The 14,075-nt window shown below is 50.4% G+C and overlaps 1 protein-coding gene across 1 annotated transcript in view; it reads right to left on the reverse strand.

Annotated features, from left to right (window-relative positions):
* Window positions 1-1,466: 1,466 nt before the first annotated feature.
* EML2 (EMAP like 2) overlaps window positions 1,467-14,075 on the reverse strand; it is a gene marked incomplete in the record, with an annotated part of 45,183 nt that continues 32,574 nt past the window's right edge. Inside the window, 14 exon segments of the mRNA XM_040325073.1 lie at window positions 1,467-1,908; window positions 3,311-3,351; window positions 3,354-3,405; window positions 3,407-3,441; window positions 4,525-4,540; window positions 4,542-4,562; window positions 4,564-4,614; window positions 4,617-4,624; window positions 5,838-5,925; window positions 6,100-6,197; window positions 6,279-6,367; window positions 7,171-7,238; window positions 7,956-8,087; window positions 13,485-13,613. Coding sequence (XP_040181007.1) covers window positions 1,783-1,908; window positions 3,311-3,351; window positions 3,354-3,405; window positions 3,407-3,441; window positions 4,525-4,540; window positions 4,542-4,562; window positions 4,564-4,614; window positions 4,617-4,624; window positions 5,838-5,925; window positions 6,100-6,197; window positions 6,279-6,367; window positions 7,171-7,238; window positions 7,956-8,087; window positions 13,485-13,613 — 954 coding nt within the window.

Here is a 14,075-nt window from a genome sequence, read left to right on the forward strand (position 1 = left end):
GTCGGTCTCTGGAGATGATGGTGATAAGGTGGGTGGTGAGGGGTGCTCGGTCTCTGGAGATGATGGTGATAAGGTGAGGGGTGGTCAGTCTCTGGAGATGATGGTGATACGGGGTGGGGGTTGGTCTCAAGAGATGATGGTGATAAGGGGGGTGGTCGGTCTCTGGAGATGATGGTGATAAGGTGAGGGGTGGTCAGTCTCTGGAGATGATGGTGATAAGGTGGGTGGTGAGGGGTGGTCGGTCTCTGGAGATGATGGTGATACGGGGTGGGGGTTGGTCTCAAGAGATGATGGTGATAAGGGGGGTGGTCGGTCTCTGGAGATGATGGTGATACGGGGTGGGGGTTGGTCTCTAGAGATGATGGTGGGTGGTGAGGGGTCGTCGGTCTCTGGAGATGATGGTGATATTGGGTGGGTGTCGGTCCCTAGAGATGATGGTGATAAGGTGGTCGGTCTCTGGAGATGATGATGATAAGGTGAGGGGTGGTCGGTCTCTGGAGATGATGGTGACACGGGGGGGGGGGGGGTCGGGTCTCTGGAGATGATGGTGATAAGGTGGGAAGTGGCCAGACTCTTATGACCTTCATTCTCCTGGGCGTCTTTCTGTCTTCTCCTCTTTCTTTCACACCATAAATTCAGATTCCCCCCCCATTGAGGTGAACCAAGATGGCGGCTCAGGATGGTTCTGAGATAGTTGTAGGACAGAGTGCAGTAGGACAAGGCTGGGTCCCTCTGGACAGGTGAGTGATAGATGAAGGGTGGGGGAGTGATAGACAAAGACGAGGGAAAAGATACGAGGAGGGTGGGGGAGTGAAGTTCCTCTTTTGGAGGGTGTGATGATGGGACGTCTTGTGGTGAGAACAGGTTTGGCGACATCGGAGGACGTTCATCATCTATTTTTCATATTGATTGTTGTATCTCCCCTCCTCCTCCCCCCATTGTCTGTCCTCCATGGCTCTGGCACCAAAGAGTCCTCATTGTCACAGTTTTCCTTTGTATTTAACTCTCATTAATGTCACCCCAGAGGGGGAAGATTTACTATTTCTGGAGTGCAGAATCTGGTGCAGCTCTGCATAGAAACCAATCAGCTTCCAAGCTGAAGTTAGAAACTGATTAGCTGCCATGCACAGCTACACCAGAGACTCCACCCCTAATGATCCCCATCTCTCAGCTTAGGGCAGCCGGGGACATTTCTAGGGTCCAGGTCAAGGCTTTCTTTAAATGGCCCGGGAGGATGTCCAGGAGGCCAGCTACAACCTCCAACTGGTGAGCGCCATGCGCCTGGCTGTCACCTCACCAGCGGGTAGCACAGTTGGTGAGAGCCAATGTATATGGGGGGGGGGGGGGGGCAGCTTCTCTGTACCTATTTTAATCCTAATTCATATTATACAAAAGTTTCGGGGGCCCCAAGCCACTGCCATGCCTGGGGCCCCTCTCTGACGGGTTAAAATAATAGAGTGGAGTCAGGGATCTCTGACATTCTTTATTGCAGGACATTTGCAGTCAGGCCTGTGTGCGGTTCTATGTCTAAGACGAGGTGCTCCCCCCACCATCTGGGGGAGGGCGGGGTCTAGAGTGGAGATTGTCCGTGGTAACATGCTTTCCGTCTGTCCACAGGAAATAGGAGGTGCCTTGAGTGTGTCAACCAATCAGCTGGAAGCAAAAAACTGTGCATATCAAAAGCCCGCTACAGGAACGGGTGGGGGGGGGGGGGGACAGGGCGGAGCTACAGGGAAGAAGAAGGCTGGAGGTGCTGTGCAGGACGTTGCTGGCGGGACCAGGTCACATGACCGTCCATTGCAGTATGGTGCTGTCCTTTCCGCCAACAGAGATCAGAGCGCTGTCATCGTGCAGGAAGGAGAGGCGGGTCACGTGACTGCTGTGTCCACCATACCGGTGACTGGGAGCCTGGATCGAGACAATGGAGGCAAGGGTCAGTGTCACCATAACCAATCATCCCATCCCCCCATAGTGACCAGAACCAATTCCTTCCCCCATAGCGACTGAAAACCAGTCCCCCCCCCCCCCCATAGTGACAGCAACAAATCTCCTCCCCCATAGCGACTGAAACCAATCCCATCACCCATAGTGACCGGAACCAATCATCCCACCCCCCCCCCCCCCATAGTGACCAGAACAAATCACCCCCACCTGATCAGAACCAATCTCCTCCCCCAATCATAACTGGAATCAATCATCCCCCCATCATGACCAGAACAAATCCCATCCCCCGAAATTGCCCAGAACCAATCACCTTCCCCATAGTTTAACGGAAACAAACATCAGTGTGCAACAAGGTTCCTCAAGGGTGGGACTTTAATGGACCATGAACTTAATAACATTTCCATTTTTATAAAAAAAAAAAATTACATATATAGAATATTAACAATACTTGTTGAACGATAAAAGAAAAACAAAAGGGAAGGCTCATTGATGGAGGTGGGGAGGGAAGGCTCATTGATGGAGGTGGGGAGGGAAGGCTCATTGATGGAGGTGGGGGAGGGGTAAGGCTCATTGATGGAGGAGGGGAGAGGGAAGGGCTCATTGATGGAGGTGGGGAGGTGGAGGCTCATTGATGGAGGTGGGGAGGTGAGGGCTCATGATGGAGGTGGGAGAGGGAAGGGCTCATTGATGGAGGTGGGAGAGGGAAGGGCTCATTGATGGAGGTGGGAGAGGGAAGGGCTCATTGATGGAGGTGGGAGAGGGAAGGGCTCATTGAGGGAGGTGGGAGAGGGAAGGGCTCATTGATGGAGGTGGGAGAGGGAAGGGCTCATTGATGGAGGTGGGAGAGGGAAGGGCTCATTGATGGAGGTGGGGAAGGGAAGGGCTCACTGATGGAGGTGGGGGAGGGAAGGCTCATTGGTGGAGGTGGGGGAGGGAAGGCTCATTGATGGAGGTGGGGAGGGGAAGGCTCAGTAATGGAGGTGGGGAATAGGCTGAACAAGTTTGAGGCGTTGACTCCAAATTCTCCACATCTCAATCCAATGGAGCATCTGTGGGATGTGCGAGAAAAACAAGCCCGATCCATAGAGACCCCACCTCACAACATACAGGCCCTAAAGGATCTGCTAGTGACAGCTCGGTGCCAGATACCACAGCGTACCCTCAAGGTCTAGTGGAGGCCATGCTTGGATGGGTCAGGAAAAGGGGACCTACCCAATATTATGGCTGATCGGGGTGTCTGAGTGCAGAGTATTCCTCCTCCGTTCATGCACGTTGGCTATGACAATATAACTATACTGTACAGAGAACTACCTTCCTACATACAGCAACACACAGACATATCCTCACATATGAGGAGCGCCCTTACCCTAGGGACCACACAGGGGTAGCTGAACAAACGCACTCCTCAAAGTCATCTCCTGTGACCAACAGCTTCCGGTCATGTGACTTGGTGACGGAATTTTATATCTGTCCCATCCGCTCCATTCGGCCACACCCCTGGAGAAGAGAAATGCGTTAGTAGGAAGGGGAGGGGGGATCATCTGGTCACTCTATGGTGTTCAAACCACTAAATGACAGTGTGGAGCATTACACCCCCTGCCAATTCTGTCCAGGTAAAGTGACCATCATAGGGGAGGGGGGGACAAACCATAGAAGCAGTGGCGGGGATGCTTGCAGCGCTCACCTAATCATAAAGATCATCTTTGGCTTTGCCCGGAGTTCCACTTTAGCAGGGAGGCCTGCTGGGTACATTCCAGGTCCTCGGATTATGTCCATCACTCGGGATTGGCTCAGGCCTCGTTGTGTTATTGTATGGCCTCTGTTATAACTTCTAAGTGGAAAACCCTTTTGTAGGTTCATCACCCCCTACTGGTCAGTAGGTCACAATCGATCTCATTTGTTTCCTTTTTAGGCTCAGCCCAGCCTGCCACCATCTCTTTCAACTGAACCCCCCATAAGCATCATCTCTGCACCGACACCCCAAATCATCACCATCTGCAGTCACATGTCGGTGTCATGGACCGCACTTAACAGAAGGCTGTGAACCATTATAGGGAATTTCTTCAGATGGCTCATAAAATGTGATCTGATCGTAATTTAATCAATACCACACACACTTCCTATCACCCCCCCCCCTTCATCTATCAAAGATACAGAGCCTCCCTAACACATCGGACCATGATCCATTCTCTCCCTCTTCTTGGTCCGATGCTAAGGAAGACCTATTCACTCCTACCCTGGCTCGCCTTGTTTTTATGGAAATGTGGCTGTATGCTGAGCGCACTACCATATCGCCTGTGCTAATAAGCACACATTCCGTCTAATTACATCTTACATACAACTCTATTGCCCGTATATCCCCAAATAAACAGACATCACTACAGTTTACGTTCTCAGCAACATGCTCTTCTGGCCTCGTCCCCAGCAGGCCCTTGTGATTTATTCCAACATTACAACAAAAGCTATGACAAACAGGAGTGATGGCTCCAACAAGCGCTATCGCTTCCTCCATGGGAAATTTGTTATCCTGTTGCAGAGCGTTCCGGCCTGACCGCATCTTTTAACCGCACTTTCACTTACCCAACACATGGAAGCTTGAGAGTACAGGAAGCGTTCTCAGCAATCCGCGTTCCTCACACTCGCTGCGCTCACAATCTGCTTCGTCGCCGAGTCGGATCCCCTGAGACAGAGAAAAGAGATCATCATCTACTTGCATCTATATACAATGTACAACCAATACCCAGACACCGTCTAGAGGATCAGCCACACTTCTTGCCTGCTGGAGGACTCTGCTTCTTCCTCTAGAACTCTCCTCTCCTGAAATACTCTGCTGGAGGACTCTGCTCCTTCCTCTAGAACTCTCCTCTCCTGAAATACTCTGCTGAAGGACTCTGCTCCTTCCTCTATAACTCTCCTCTCCTGATATACTCTGCACTGCTGGAGGACTCTGCTCCTTCCTCTATAACTCTCCTCTCCTGATATACTCTGCTGGAGGACTCTGCTCCTTCCTCTATAACTCTCCTCTCCTGATATACTCTGCTGGAGGACTCTGCTCCTTCCTCTATAACTCTCCTCTCCTGATATACTCTGATGGAGGACTCTGTTCCTTCCTCTATAACTCTCCTCTCCTAATATACTCTGCACTGCTGGAGGACTCTGCTCCTTCCTCTATAACTCTCCTCTCCTGATATACTCTGCTGGAGGACTCTGCTCCTTCCTCTATAACTCGCCTCTCCTGATATACTCTGCTGGAGGACTCTGCTCCTTCCTCTATAACTCTCCTCTCCTGATATACTCTGCTGGAGGACTCTGCTCCTTCCTCTATAACTCGCCTCTCCTGATATACTCTGCACTGCTGGAGGACTCTGATCCTTCCTCTATAACTCTCCTCTCCTGATATACTCTGCTCCTTCCTCTATAACTCTCCTCTCCTGATATACTCTGCATTGCTGGAGGACTCTGCTCCTTCCTCTATAACTCTCCTCTCCTAATATACTCTGCACTGCTGGAGGACTCTGCTCCTTTCTCTATAACTCTCCTGAAATACTCTGCTAGAAGACTCTGCTCCTTCCTCTATAACTCTCCTCTCCTAATATACTCTGCACTGCTGGAGGACTCTGCTCCTTTCTCTATAACTCTCCTGAAATACTCTGCTAGAGGACTCTGCTCCTTCCTCTATAACTCTCCTCTCCTAATATACTCTGCACTGCTGGAGGACTCTGCTCCTTTCTCTATAACTCTCCTGAAATACTCTGCTAGAGGACTCTGCTCCTTCCTCTATAACTCTCCTCTCCTGAAATACTCTGCACTGCTGGAGGACTCAGGCTGGTTGTAGAGAACTCGATCAGTTGGCGGCTATCCAGCGACATTTATACAGACTCTCTGGGACTCACAGTATAGGACTTCGTAGTCTCCGCTGTTGGTCATGAAGCTGGAACTGTCTGAAGCCCAGTCCAGGTGTGTGATGTAGCTGGAGTGACCCTGGAAATACAAAGGACTGGGCTGTATATCGATCCACATATGATATACAGTCCATACACCCCCCCTGTACACCGTCCATACACCCCCCCCTCCTGTACACCGTCCATACACCCCCCCTCCTGTACACCGTCCATACACCCCACCAGTAGCCTGCGGTGGATAGATGTCACTCACCATACACTTGCCTACGCGCCGGTACTCGCGCCCTTCCTCTGCCACTTCGTAGAGATAAGTGAAGTTGTCGTGTGACCCAACAGCCAAATACTGACCATCTATGACAGAGACATGAGGACCATGAGCATCACAGAGCAATCAATACACGGGGAGTGTGTCACAGGAGACAAGGAACGTACCGGGACTGTAGGAGATACAACTGATCTGCTCCCCAGCGTCTGAGATACTGGTCACTATTACATGGGACTGAGCGTCCAGCACCAGGAACCTGCAAGACAGAAGACTGGAGTGTTATACAGACCGGACCATATCACCCCTATAATGACCATCAATTATTACCAAGAACAGAGGAGGGCCATCGCCTATACTAGAGTACAGAGGAGGACCATGATCTATACTAGAGTACAGAGGAGAACCATGACCGCTAATGGAGTACAGAGGAGAACCATGACCGCTAATGGAGTACAGAGGAGAACCATTACTTCTAATGGAGTACAGAGGCGAACCATTACTTCTAATGGAGTACAGAGGAGAACCATGACCTCTAATGGAGTACAGAGGAGAACCATGACCTCTAATGGAGTACAGAGGAGAACCATGACCTCTAGTGGAGTACAGAGGAGAACCATGACCTCTAATGGAGTACAGAGGCGAACCATGACCTCTAATGGAGTACAGAGGCGAACCATGACCTCTAATGGAGTACAGAGGCGAACCATGACCTCTAATGGAGTACAGAGGCGAACCATGACCTCTAATGGAGTACAGAGGAGAACCATGACCTCTAATGGAGTACAGAGGAGGACCATGACCTCTAATGGAGTACAGAGGAGGACCATGACCGCTAATGGAGTGCAGAGGAGGACCATGACCGCTAATGGAGTGCAGAGGAGGACCATGACCTCTAATGGAGTGCAGAGGAGAACCATGACCTCTAATGGAGTGCAGAGGAGAACCATGACCTCTAATGGAGTGCAGAGGAGAACCATGACCTCTAATGGAGTACAGAGGAGGACCATGACTTCTAATGGGGTACAGTTAAGGGCTATCCTTGTGTATACGGTTCCTTACCTTCCAGTACAGGTCCCCACAGCTACGACACTGCCGGATGGGTGGAAGCCAGCCACTCTCACAGCATCCTATGGGGGGGGGGGGGAATAATGGAGAGAAAATGTTATATAAAGTATGCAGAGTTCAGCCTACTAAAGTGTACCTGTAACGAACGCAGTATTGATCGAGAGGTACCAGACAAATTACAGTCATAATAAAACGCCATTTTTAAACAGACAATTAGAAGAAGGTGAAGTAACATTTATTGGTTCCATCTGACAATGTTAAGTGCGTCTCCAGTGAGCAGTGTGACTTCGGCACAGAGGAACCCGAGGATACAGAGCGTGGGCTTGATCACTTCCCCGTCCAGTCCCATCGTATAAGGACGCTCTGCCCCCCCCCCCCCAACCAAAATTGTACTCATCCTTCTACTTCCTGCGCCACTCAGCCCCATACATGAGTACTTCCCCCATACCAGGAACATGTCCTAGACACACCCCCCCCCCATACCACGATCATGTCCTAGACACCACCCCTCCCATACAGGAGTACTGCCCCATACCAGGAACATGTCTTAGACACCACCCCTCCCATACAGGAGTACTGGCCCGTGCTGGGATTGCTCACTGGATTCTGCCCCCCCCCCCCATGCTCTGTTGGACGAGGGTTCTGGTTGCTCGTAGTGTAATCTCGCAGTGTATTGAAGCAGACCAGGGACCAAAGGGGAGAAGTACATTTATACTAGATATCGACTACCCCAGCCTTTACAAATTCCAGCCCTTAGGGTCCCAATCCCAGGGTCTCACCTCCAGTGTGGTGCTCCAGACCGGTTGATGCTCTTTGCTGTTCCAGAGATGAACCTGCTTGTCATGGCCACAGGTCAGGAAGAGATCGAGAGACGGGTGGCAGCAAAGACCCCACAGTTCATCCGTGTGACCCTAAAAGAGAGAGCAGAGGAGAAGCTAATGGGTCATGTTCCGAGAACTCTCAGTCCTCCACTTATGGCACCACAGGAAGGGTGATGACGAGTACGAGTGCCATGAAATAAATCAGTCCGAGGACTCGGAATATCTGATTGGTCAGACACCATGGGGATGATTTACTAAAACTGGAGAGTTCAAAATCTGGTGCAGCTGTGAGCCAATCAGCTTCGAACTTCAAATTTGTTCTGAAAGCTGATTGGTTACCATGCACAGCTACATCAGGTTTTGCACTCTCTATTTTCAGGAAACCAACCTCACTGTATCATATGGATTGGATTTTTTTGTTTTCCATCGTGTGACTACACTGAAGTCACCTGAACACTTTAAATGGTCATTTTCTGAACCTGCATGTCAAGTAATCGAAAAACAATTGCATGTCTGTGGACACTATATTGATTGTGTTGACTGGTTTTCGCTGGACAGACACTGTTCTCCCCAAATCAAGGTTGTGTCAGAGTTACCTGCAAAGGGCATAAACACACACATCCCCCAACACTATTATGCAAAAAATGTATTTGACCTTCTGACCCCCATTTCAGGTCTACCTTCTGCCCAGGTGTGTGATCTGGCGGTCTGAGGTCCATCTCAGGTCTATGGTCTGCCCAGGTGTGTGATCTGGCGGTCTGAGGGATTGTGAGGTCCATCTCAGGTCTATGGTCTGCCCAGGTGTGTGAAGGATTGTGAGGTCCATCCCACGTCTTTGGTCTGCCAAGGTGTATGATCTGGGTGTGTAAGAGATTGTGAGGTCCATCTCAGGTCTATGGTCTGCCCAGGTGTGTGAGGGATTGTGAGGTCCAATTTAGGTCTATGGTCTGCCAAGGTGTATGAGGGATTGTGAGGTCCAATTTAGGTCTATGGTCTGCCAAGGTGTGTAAGGGATTTTGAGGTCCAACTCAGGTCTATGGTCTGCCCAGGTGTGTGAGGTCCATGTCGGGTCTATGGTCTGCCCAGGTGTGTGAGGGATTGTGAGGTCCATGTCGGGTCTATGGTCTGCCCAGGTGTGTGAGGGATTGTGAGGTCCATGTCGGGTCTATGGTCTGCCCAGGTGTGTGAGGGATTGTGAGGTCCATGTCGGGTCTATGGTCTGCCCAGGTGTGTGAGGGATTGTGAGGTCTATGGTCTGCCAAGGTGTAGGATTTCGCCCTCGACACTCCACAGAAACTGCTCTCCTAAAACTCACAAACGACTTACTAACAGCAAAAATAAATGGGCACTATTCTGTACTCTTGCTTCTGGACCTTTCTGCTGCCTTTGATACAGTTGACCTCCTCCTCGTCCTCAAAAAAATAAAAAAAAAGTTACTTCCTCCGGTCTCCATGACTGCTCTCTTCACTGGTCCTCACACTTCCTATCCCACCACACCTTCAGTGTCACTTACAATTCTACTTCCTCCTCTCCTCTTCCTTCCTCCGTTGGGGTCCCCCAAGGTGCTGTTCTTGAACCTCTCCTATTCTCCAATTACACCTCCTCCCTGGGTCAGCTGATTTTCTCCCATGGCTTTTTAATATCATTTCTACGCTGATGACACCCACCTCTATCGATCTCTCCACCCTTCAGCTCACTCCATTAGTCTTCTCACGTATCACCAATTTAATAACAGACATTAGTCTGGATGTCACATCACTTCCTCAAACTCAATCTATGCAAAACCAAGCTAATAATATCCCCCCCCCCCCCGTGCCCCTTTCCCTGACTTCTCTGTCAAGATCAATAGCACAGCTATCAGCCCATTCCCCACCCCCAGGGTGATAGGTGCAATCCTGGACTCTGAACTCTCCTTTCCATATCCAATCACTGTCCAAATCATGCTGCCTTCTGGTCATCTCTCTCCTCAACTACTGCAACTCCCTCTTTATTGGCTTACCTCTCCATAGGCTATCCCCCCACCCCCTTCAGTCCACCATGATGCCAGACGCATCAACCTTACATAACGTTCAGAGTCTGCTACCCTTCTCTGTCAATCCCTCCATTGGCTGCCGTTCACCCAACTAATTAAATTCAAAGTATGAATAATAAACTTACAAAGCCATCCACAACTCTGCCCCCAGCTACATCATCAACCTAGTCTCCAAATACCAACCTAATCGTTATCTTCGTTCCTCCTAAGACCTCCTGCCCTCTAGTTACTTGTCATCTCCTCCCAAACTTGACTCCGGGACTTCTCTTGAGCCTCTCCTATGCTTTGAATTTCCCTACCCTAATCTGTCCATCTCAGGTCTATGGTCGGCCCAGGTGTATGATCTGGTGGTCTGGGATTGTGAGGTCCATCTTAGGTTTATGGTCTGCCCAGGTGTATGATCTGGGTGTGTGAGGAATTGTAAGGTCCATCTCAGGTCTACAGACTGCCCAGGTGTATTATCTAGTGGTCAGAGGGATTGTGAGGTCCATCTCAGGTCTATGTTCTACCCAAGTGTATGAACTGGTGGTCTGGGATTGTGAGGTTCATCTCAGGTCTATGGTCTGCCCAGGTGTGTGAGCTGGTGGTCTAAGGGACTGTAAGGTCCATCTCAGGTCTATGGTCTGCCAAAGTGTATGATCTGGTGGTCTGGGATTGTGAGGTTCATCTTAGGTCTATGGTCTGCCAAGGGATATGATCTGTGTGTGTGAGGTTCATCTCAGGTCTTCCCAGGTGTATGATCTGGTGGTCTGGGACTATCTCAGGTCTATGGTCTGCCAAAGTGTGTGATCTGGTGGTCTGGGATTGTGAGGTTCATCTCAGGTCTATGGTCTGCCCAGGTGTGTGAGCTGGTGGTCTGGGATTGTGAGGTTCATCTCAGGTCTATGGTCTGTCCAGGTGTGTGAGCTGGTGGTCTGGGATTGTGAGGTTCATCTCAGCTCTATGGTCTGCCCAGGTGTGTGAGCTGGTGGTCTGGGATTGTGAGGTTCATCTCAGGTCTATGGTCTGCCCAGGTGTGTGAGCTGGTGGTCTGGGATTGTGAGGTTCATCTCAGGTCTATGGTCTGCCCAGGTGTGTGAGCTGGTGGTCTGGGATTGTGAGGTTCATCTCAGGTCTATGGTCTGCCCAGGTGTGAGCTGGTGGTCTAAAGAATTATAAGGTCCATTTTTGGTCTATGGTCTGCCAAGGTGTACGATTTCGCCCTCAACACTCCACAGAAACTGCTCTCCTAAAACTCGCCAACAGCAAAAACCAATGGACACTACTTTGCCCCCTTGGTCTCCATGACTGTGCTCTTTGCTGGTTCCCACCTACTTATACCACTGCACCTTCTCCGTCCCTCCGCTTACGCCATCAGTATCCTCACACATCACTAATTTACTAACAGATATATCAGCCTGAATGTCACATCACTTCCTCAAACTCAATCGATCCAAAATCGAGCTCATAATATTCCGTCCCCTACTTGCCTCTTCCCCCGACTTCCCTGCTAGGATCAATGGCACAGCTATCAGCCGGTTCCCCGCTCGCCACGGTGCTAGGTGTTATCCTGGACTCTGAACTCTCCTTCCATATTCAATCACTTTCCAAATCATGTCACGTCAACCTCCACAACGTCTTCAGAATACGCCCCATCCTAACCAATGACACCATACAGCTTTCAATTCACTCCCTGGTCATCGCTCGCCTCGATTATTGCAACGCCCTCCTCATTGGATTACCTTTACATAGGCTCCTCCCCTCTCAGTCCACCATGAATGCCGCTTCCAGACTCATCCACCTTATAAATCGCTCAACGTCTGCTACCCCTCTCTGCCAATCCCTCCATTGGCTGACACTCACACAATAAATTAAGTTCAAAATACATAAACAATAGGTTACATAGCCAATCACAACTTGGCCCCCCAGCTGCATCGCTAAACACAGTCTCAAAATGCCAACCAAATCTTTCTCTTCGTTCTTCCCAAGACCTCCTACTATCTAGTTCCCTTGTCATTTCCTCCCATATTCGCCTCCAGGACTTCTCTCCAGCCTCTCCCATCCTTTGGAATTCCCTACCCCAATCTGTCTATCTCCAACTCTGTCCACTTTTAGGCAATCCCTGAAAAAATACTTTTCTCTTCAGAGAAGCCTATTCATTCTCCCCCGAAACAACTGTACTTTAAATTTTCTCCATCCGCCCATCCCCCGCAGTTATTACCTTTTGTACCAATTGACCCTTCCTATTGGATTGTAAGCTCTAACGAGCAGGGCCCTCCGATTCCTCCTGTATTGAATTGGATTGTACGGTCTGCCCAGATGTTGTAAAGCACTGTGCAAACTGTTGGCACTCTATAAATCCTGTATAATAATAAAAATAATGATCTGGGGGTCTGAGGGATTGTGAGGTCCATCTCAGGTCTATGGTCTGCCCAGGTGTGTGATCTTGTGGTCTGAGGGATTGTGAGGTCCGTCTCCAGTCTACGGTTTGCCCAGGTGTGTGAGGTCTATGGTCTGCCCAGGTGTGTGATCTTGGGGTTTGAGGGATTGTGAGGTCGGTCTCCAGTCTACGGTTTGCCCAGGTGTGTGAGGTCTATGGTCTGCCAAGGTGTGTGATCTGGTTATGTGAGGGATTCATCTCAGGTCTATGGTCTGCCAAGGTGTGTGATCTGGTTATGTGAGGGATTCATCTCAGGTCTATGGTGTGCCCAGGTGTGTGATCTGGTGGTCTAAAGAATTGTAAGGTCCATTTCAGGTCTATGGTCTGCCAAGGTGTATGATCTGGCGGTCTGAGAGATTGTGAGGTCCATCTCAGGTCTATAGTCTTCCCAGGTGTATCAGGGATTGTGAGATCCATCTCGAGTCTGATCTGCACAGGTGTATGATCTGGTGGTCTAAAGAATTGTAAGGTCCATTTCAGGTCTATGGTCTGCCAAGGTGTATGATATGGGTGAGTGAGGGATTGTGAGGTCCATCTCAGGTCTATGGTCTGCCAAGGTGTGTGATCTGGTTATGTGAGGGATTGTGAGGTCCATCTCAGGTCTATGGTCTGCCAAGGTGTGGGAAGGATTGTGAGGTCCATCTCAGGCAGAGGCGGCTCTCCAAAGGCAAATAAGGCAGTCTAAGACCTCGAGCTTACAGGGGCCTCGCGACCAACACCAGCACAGAGACAAAGAGCACCGAGACAGAGACCGGTGCCTCATGTCTAGGTTTTTCCTAAGGCCTCACAAAGCCTAGAGCCGCCCCTGATCTCAGGTGTATGGTGTGTCCAGGTGTATGATCTGGTGGTCTAAAGAATAGTAAGGTCCATTTAAGGTCTATAGAATAGTAAGGTCCATTTCAGGTCTATGGTTTGCCAAGGTGTATGATCTGGTGGTCTGAGGGACTGTGAGGTCCCAGGCTCTTGCTTGGTTTGAGCTCTTCCTCAGAACGAGGATGAGTTTCCAGTCTTGTAATACACACAAGAGACACACTACCTGCATCAGACAATTCAGGCCGCTCTGGAGACTGCCGCTCATCACACAGTTCTTTGTGGTCCCCACATACAGCGTGTCACTCCCTCGGCCCTCTGCAATGGTCCTGACCGGCCCAAAACACTCTGGAATCTGAAGTATGAAAGCACATATAACAATATTAATCTCTTCCTTGTACTCCAGAAGCCCCACCCCTGTCCAATCGCACCCAGACTCCAGAATCCCCACCCCTGTCCAGCCGCACCCAGAATCCCCACCCCTGTCCAGCCGCACCCAGAATCCCCACCCCTGTCCAGCCGCACCAAAAATCCCAAATCCCCACCCCTGTCCAACCACACCCAGAATCCCCACCCCTGTCCAACCACACCCAGAATCCCCACCCCTGTCCAACCACACCCAGAATCCCCACCCCTGTCCAACCACACCCAGAATCCCCACCCCTGTCCAACCACACCCAAAATTCCAAATCACCGTCCCTGTCCAACCGCACCATAAATTCCCAAATCCACACCCATGTCCAACCACACCCAGAATCCCCACCCCTGTCCAACCACACCCAGAATCCCCACCCCTGTCCAACCACACCCAGAATCC

The sequence above is a fragment of the Rana temporaria genome, chromosome 9 (genome assembly GCF_905171775.1).
Source record: "Rana temporaria chromosome 9, aRanTem1.1, whole genome shotgun sequence".
Classification (NCBI taxonomy): Eukaryota; Metazoa; Chordata; class Amphibia; order Anura; family Ranidae; genus Rana; species Rana temporaria.